The 8,169-nt window shown below is 34.3% G+C and overlaps 1 protein-coding gene across 4 annotated transcripts in view; it reads left to right on the forward strand.

Annotated features, from left to right (window-relative positions):
* Positions 1 to 8,169, forward strand: part of LOC106874393 (uncharacterized) — a 125,336-nt gene that overhangs the window by 45,231 nt on the left and 71,936 nt on the right. For all 4 annotated transcript variants that reach the window (XM_014922111.2, XM_014922110.2, XM_014922112.2 and 1 more), the window contains 3 exons: positions 683 to 848; positions 2,609 to 2,802; positions 5,412 to 5,567. In XM_014922111.2, coding sequence (XP_014777597.1) covers positions 683 to 848; positions 2,609 to 2,802; positions 5,412 to 5,567 — 516 coding nt within the window. The remainder of the gene's footprint in view (positions 1 to 682; positions 849 to 2,608; positions 2,803 to 5,411; positions 5,568 to 8,169) is intronic.

Here is an 8,169-nt window from a genome sequence, read left to right on the forward strand (position 1 = left end):
TGTACTTCTCAGGATTTTTACTCCCTGTTCCCAGGGCTCCGACAATTATTGGTACTACTGCTACCTTTTTCATCGACCACAACTGCTTAACCTCCCAAGCTAACCTGTCATATCTCTCAACTTGTCTTTCTTCCTTATCGCATACCTTGTTGTCAGCTGGGTATGATATATCTATGATCCAGCATAGTTTGTTTTCTTTCTCAATTAAGACTATGTCCGGCTTCCTATTCTCAATCTCATGGTCGCATTGAATCATAAAATCCCATAGGATCTTTGCATTTCTATTTTCGATGATGCCTTCAGGTCTGTGGTCGTACAAATTTTTTGCTCTGTCAAGTCCATATTTGTTGCAGCTTGTCCAATGGACAAGCCCGGCTATATTGTTGTGGCATCGCTCTTATCATCATCATCATCATCATTATTATTATTATTATTATTATTATTATTATTATTATCATTATTATTATTATTATTATTATTATTATTATTATTATTATTATTATTATTATTATTATTTAACCATTCTTTAAACCAATCAATTCATCAATTATTCGATTTAATCATTCGATCAATCAATCAATCAGTCAACTAATCAACTTTTGTGACCTAATCAATGTTAGCAGATCTATATTAAAATTGCTGCCAATTCACTCTGTATTTATCTTTTGTCTATTTATTGTAGGATAGTTGGGCTCAGTCTTTGCAGTCATTTGTATCAACCTGCCAGAAAATGGAGATTGAAAACAACAACAACTTTAAATTTTGTTATAAAATCATACCCTTCGTGCTTAAAACTCGAGACCAGACACAGTTTAGAAGCAATGATGCATTCAGTCGAATAAAGCGAGGTAAAGAAGATTTAGTTGATTTGTAGTAATACTTTATCATGTAATTGGAATACCCTCTGGAACCCATGATTTAACTGAAGATGGCTTTTGAATATCTTTTGAAAGAGAAAAGGTTCTTAAATCTTTTATTAATGACTATGAAATTACACAGAAATATATGTATCTTTAGTTTGTATACATTAAGCCAGTACAAAAATAAGAAAAACAATAAACCGGTTGATTCAATAAATATGTTAGACTGGCCAATTAAATTACTATAATCTAGATAAGGTGCAGGTAAGAAGTCTGCTTCCCAAACACATGGTTTTAGGTTCTACAGCCTGAAAAATCACCTGCTTAAATTACATAGGTGCACAAATTACATGGGTTTTTATGGTAAATTTGACAGACACAAACTGAGAGAAGCTCCTTTTATCATCATCATCATCATCATCATAATTTATCCATTTTCCATGCTGGGATGGGATGGACAGTTTGACTGGAGCTGGCAAGCCAGCCATAGAGCTGCACCAGGCTCTGCTTATCTGTTTTGGAATGGTTCTTATGGCTGGATGCCCTGCTAACATCAACAATTTTATAGGGTGTACTGGATGCTTTTTAGGTAGCACCAGCAAAGGTGCTTTTTACCTGACACCAGTACAGGTGCTCTGTAAATTCTCAGCAAATTCAGTGCAGCCCATTTGAGCATGGAAAAGTGGACATTAAAACACCAATGATAATGATGAAAATGATGACTTTGATGATGATGATGGTGATGATAGATAAATTATCAACACTAATCACTTGTAGGTACATGGTATTTCATTATGCAATCATAATATCCTATAAAGTATATTAAACGTTTTTATAAGCCAACACTGTGTCCTTCTGTGTTAGCAGTGCACTTTTACATTACTTGTTAAGGTTATCTCTACAGATATTCAATAGAAATTATAGCCAGCACTAATTTTTGTTATACTATTTCGTATACGAGACATCAGATGTAAACAAACAATGAGATCAAAGATGAGAAAATGGCAATGGGTGCATATGCCATATTTTTTATTTTGGTGGTGGTGGTGGTGGGAGAAGGGAGTTGCCCTTCATCAGCACCCATTTAACCCTTTAATCATTCTCAAACACATGGCTTAAATAGCCACTGTATACAGCGATGTTTGGTTATTGGATATACCAATTCTACATAACAAACACATACCTTGAAGCTAGTATGTGAATACTAATGACTTGTGGATATCATAGTTGAAACAATGACAGTGATGATGGCAATGATGATGATGATGATGATGATGATGACGATGATGACGACGACGATGATGATGACGACGATGATGATGACGACGATGATGATGACGACGATGATGAAAACGAGGTGCCTTGCAATTAGATCACACCAGTAACAACATGGCTGCAAAACAGGTTTCGTACCTGTACTCATATTCTACTGATGCTGCTACAATAGCAAATTACGTCCATCCATCCATGCTAATGAATTATTGATCAGATGAATATAATGTGAGAGCTAAATATATTCACCAAAGAAACATTGTAACACCAGTGATGTAATAAGGACCATTTCCTCATAAACCAATGGGCCATGAAAATTTTATTGTCTATGACTGTTATACAATTCTTACAATTGGTAAATTCATTGAAGGATTCCATAACAGTATTTTATGTTCTGTTTGTTTCTTTTTGCTTCATTTTGATTTCTAAAAAAAAATTTTAAGAAATAATTATGATTTCTATTTTGCATATATCAGAAACTCGTACTCAGAAACCAGCTCCGTTAACCTGCAGGAATATAACTGAAATTAAATCACTTGTTAAAACCCTTACAGTTGAACAAATTATGTCTATATCCAAAGAAGAATTTGTAAAATGCATACAGGTTTTTGGGAAGGTTACTAATTATACATCTGAACAACTTCAGAGTTTGATGGCTCTTGTAAACATGGTAAGCTTTGAAATTCTGGATTGAAATTTGTCTCTTAATAAAATTCATTAGGCTGAAAAAAAAAACAAAAAAAAAAATCAGGAAGATGGTTAGTTTTTAATATTTTTCTTGTTTCATCCCAGTCCCTGCTAAGTCCTGATTGAGGACATTTGCCATCAATGACAGCCAAGCCATTAAAATTCTGTCTTTTTTCTAGCTTAATGCATCTTGGACTACTTTGTGCCATATGTCAATGTCTAAAATAGTAAGGTGTGATCAGAAAGACATTTTGTTACTATTTCTAGCAGGTTGAGTGATCATGTAGAGGCTTCCGTCATTCACTTATGATTATTTGATGTAGTTGGCACCTTTTACAGTTTTATATTTCCGCAGTAACCCTTTTGTTTTTACCCTATTATATTAAAAGCTTAAGACTGTTTTAATCCTCACAAAACATAGCCAAAGGTTGGTCTGGTGACCGATTGAGGTTATTCCCAGAAATGTGATACACGGACATCTAATCAGTGGTCTTTTGGTGACAATGTCTATGCAACTCACTGGCAAAATAAATTCAAATACTTGACCTTTTTTGATCAGAAGCATTAATCAACTTATATTCATCCCCATTGACTCACAAAAATGGAATTTGGGGCATTTATACTTGTAAACCTCTATCTTTTAGCATATTGAGGGAAACTGCTAAAACCAAAAATAAAAGGCCCCAGTTAGTGACTTTGTTTGTCAGAATTTATCATTTATGGTACAGCCATCACTGCAATAATGCTGAAAAAAATTAATTTCAAAATATTATTGTCGTTTTAATTTGAAAAGCAGATACTTCAGAACTTTCTTTGCTATAAAAGTTCTTAATTTATTATAAATTGTTGAAGCAAAATTGAAGATTATGAATTTATGAAAAATAAAGTTTATTTTTTATTGTTATTATTTTACTTTTACAAATTTTCTACTCTGTTCTGAATATTCAGTCTTTCTTATATTTAAGTAACCTAGCTTTTGTGTCTTTTTTTGTGATAATCGACAATGTGTTCAATATTATAGAATTTTTGTGAAATTGATATAATATTAATTTTCTGACAAGAATCTTGGATGAAGTAATCTCTTAACAAGATAAATCTGATATGTAATTTTTTTTCGTTTTCTATAATACTTCTTTAATGATGGGCTCTCCCATCAAAGACAATGTACGAACATTCTGCTTTTGCCAAACGAACTGCACAAATGATTTGTTTATAGTGAGCAAATGTTCACGCTGCATATTATCTCACTCCTTTCATCAAATTGATGTTGCTGGAATAAGTGCATGGTGTACAGCATGTCAGGTATCGAAGTAATTGCAGGGCAACATGAAATGAAGTGTTTTGCTCAAGAACACAATGCACCACGAGGTCTAGGAATTGAAACCACAGTGGTGAGATTGTGAGTGCAACACCCTAACCACTAAGCCATGCATCCTCACTACTCCATTAATAATAATAATAGTAATGATGACGACGATGACGGTGATGAGCTTATTTCATACAATATTAAGGTGCAACACAGTTCATAGGAAAATGATAAAAAATGGCAGAAAGCAGCAATAAGTAAAAAAAAACAAAAGACAACAATGAAAGCCAAAAGTACATGCATAGTACACAGGATAAAACATAAGACAGAAAAGTAAAAACCAATAAAGAGAAAAAAGTGCGTAGGTATGTCCGGAGTAGTGTTAAGGAATTTTGGGAAGCATGGAATTTTTGAAGGATACAATGTCTTGACAGATAACAACTGATGCACGTAGTTTATTCCATGCTTCAATGATTCTAAGCCTGAAAAAAATTTTTTCTGAAAGACAGGTGATGTGCTGTTTTGGATTTTATAAGTGAGTCCATAAATGGTAGAAATACTGAATTAAAAATGATGGCCAAGTTTGTTATTGAATAAATGGAGGATAATCTCATGGGCTTCTATCAAGTTACCTGCTGGACATCAAAGCTTTAGTGTGTCGATGCCTAGAGGAGCAACATGCTCAAAGTATTGTATGTGGCTGTTGAAGGGTATTCACTTGCTTGCATGTCTCTTGACAATGTGTTTCTAGTGCATTGATATTCTGGACAAGATGAAAGTTCTAAACTGTAAGCATGGGTGTATCATAGGTGCATACAGCTTTAAAGAGATGGCTGGTGAGCATCAGACAAAGGGCTTACTAAGTGATGCTAAGGCACCTTCAAACTTTTTGATGGTATTAGAAATGTGATTTATCCAACACAGATCATTGTAGACAATTACGCCTAGAACACATTCACCAGAAGACCTTCTTAAGGTTGGTGCTGTGGAGAAAGTTGTTTAGTTCTAGGTTTCTTACCCCCAAAAATGTGTAGTCAGTTTGTCTACAATCACTGCATTATTCTGGATTCAGTTGTTAGGAAGACCTATAGTATATAGCCTCTGTTCTTGTTATCTTAAGGCACAGCTTAAACTTTTCTGCATATTCAGATTCAAGTAACATGTTACCTTCAAGTAACATATTGATAAAGTCATAAACATCAATCTTACCCAACTATCTTCTAAATTTCTGACTAGACTTATATCTGACTAATAAATTCTTATCTATTTATTGCTGGTACTTATAGACATTTGGTCCTGCAAAGAACTGGTCTGCAGAAAACATAACAGAGCTTGGTACACTCCTTACAGGGTTATCTTTGAATCAGATTAAATCTATGAATTTTTCTAATGCAAACATAGTTGAAAACTTAGGAAAGTTTCCTGGATTCATGAAACACCAAGTAAGTTTGTCTTCAAATGTTTTTATTTGATATATTTTATCGTTTTTTTTATTTTATTCCTGCCAACATGATAAGGTCATAGTAAGTGTGGTCAAGATTTTTTATTTACATTTAATACCTCCTTTGTAAAGTTTTGGGCTGGGAACTAAAGGCACCAGAGTTTACAAGCTGCCATTAATTCTGCTTTTCCATGTAGATATGGTTGTGTATTTAAGAGATCTGCTTCCTAACCACAAGATTTCAATTTCAGTCCCAATGAATGGCACCCTGGGCAAGTGTCTGCGACTATGACCTCAAGCTGGCCAAAGCCTTGTGAATGGATTTGGTAGATGGAAACTGAAGGAAGCCCATCTTTGTGTGTAAGTTGGTGTGCATATGTGTGTGTGTGTGTGTGTGTGTGTGTGTGTGTGTGTGTGTGTGCATACACATATCTGCTGGGTAGGTGTATAATTATTGCGGCTTGTTTTCAACAAATTTTATTCAACAAAAACAATAACAATATTTAACAAAAACATTTTTAAATGACGGTCTGACTGTCTGCCAAACAAATGGGAAGCAATAATTGAAGTAGATGGTGAATATGCCCTGCGATAATCATTTAAAGATGTTTTTGTTACATGTTGTTATTGTTTTTGTGGAATAAAATTTGTTGAAAAAAAGCACTACTTTTACCAAACCATGCATTTCATTAATGACTGCCATATGACACGACATTGCACCACATTGTACTACTCAACTCAAGATCATAATCTACAGAAATGTCATAAAGTGTATTATTGATCTTTCGATCAAGTATATTTCTCGTATAATTATCTTCTATTCTCTCTTCTGTGTGTGTGTTTGTAATTTTTCTGTTGATATTATTCATTTTATTCATTGTGATATAATGACAACATTTTATAGTGTCTACTTCATCGCCATCCTCCACCCAGTATCACCAACATCTGTCTTCAGAATTGAATCTCTATACAAATAATAGAGGTAATTTCTTTTTATTTAGATGAGCCTGACACACCCTCTGGGTCAGCTTGACTAGACTTTAGCTTATATATATAAAAGTTGTCCCCTCCCTTAAGTTATGATCTATATGATTGTGTTTCTTTATATAAGAAGAATGAGGGGGAAATTTTGAACTCCATGACTGAGAAAAAAATATATCTTGTTTTGTCATTCATGTTTCCTTTTTTCTGAATAGAAAATGTTATGATCAATATTTCTATTATTTTCTCTGTAAGATTTATATACTATTTTGATGGCTTTTTATTTTGTAATAGAAATTTCCAAGTGGCCTATTCCCAGCTTTTCTAAATACATGAATAAATCTTTGAAGGATGTTCTACAGTTAAAGATAGCCCAAGGTTGAAAGAAATCAAATACAGTCTCTTGACTAAAGAAAACAAATCCTATACATCCTTATTATTTATTGATTGTTGCCTTGAAAGAATTGTTCTTTGTTCACCCACTACACTCTCAGAGTGGTTGGCATTAGGAAGGGCATCCAGCTATAGAAAACCATGCCAAATTAGACTGGAGTCTGGTGCAGCCTTCCGACGTTCCAGCCCTGTCAAACTGTCCAACCCATGCCAGCATGGACAATGGACGTTAAATGATGATGATAATGATGATATAAGATCTATGTCAGCATGGAAGGCAGACATTAAACGATGAGGCTTCTTTCAGGTTCCGTCAACCAAATCCTCTCACAAGGCTTTGGTTGGCTCGAGGCTATAGTAGAAGACACTTGCCCAAAGTGCCATGCAGTGGGACTGAACCCAGGACCATGTGGTTGGTAAGCAAGCTTCTTACCACACAGCCACTCATAAAATTCATACTGACTCCTTTACTGCATATCATACATAGTCATTTCCACAATTCCAGTAGAGTCAAAATTTAATAGATGTACTTTGAGGCTTCTCAATTTTAGTTCTAACTTTGAAAACTTTCTCTCTAAATGTTTAAGAAATTAAGATATGTGGACTAGTTCATTGGTCTACATGAGTAGTCAATTTTAAACTGGTCTGTTAGGAACTAGAGGACATAATAAATTTGATGAGGTGAGAACTAAGTCTTGATGTACATCAACTTGAATGTTACTTTCTTTCTTAAACTTATAACTATTGCTGCCTTATTGATGGCATCTCTGGATATAGTTTCCACGGACTTTATGAGCCATTTATCTACACACACATGATATGGTTATTACATAGATAGATAGATAAATAGATAGATAGATACATACATACATACATACATACATACATAGATAGATAGATAGATAGACAAACAGACAGACAGATGGATGGGTGGGCAGGCAGATAGGCAGATAAATAAATAGATAGATAGATAGATAGATAGATAGATAGATAGATAGATAGATAGATAGGTAGGTAGGTAGGTAGGTAGGTAGGTAGGCAGGCAGGCAGGCAGGGAGACAGACAGATAGATAGGTAAAAAAAGACAGACAGACAGATAGATAGATAGATAGATAGATAGATAGATAGATAGATCATCATTATTTTAAGAATTACTTTACCTTGCTAACTTGGGTAAGATGAAGGTGTTTTGGGGGCAGGGTTTTCTATGGTGGCTGGAAGTCTTTCCT

The sequence above is a fragment of the Octopus bimaculoides genome, chromosome 5 (genome assembly GCF_001194135.2).
Source record: "Octopus bimaculoides isolate UCB-OBI-ISO-001 chromosome 5, ASM119413v2, whole genome shotgun sequence".
Taxonomy (NCBI): Eukaryota; Metazoa; Mollusca; class Cephalopoda; order Octopoda; family Octopodidae; genus Octopus; species Octopus bimaculoides.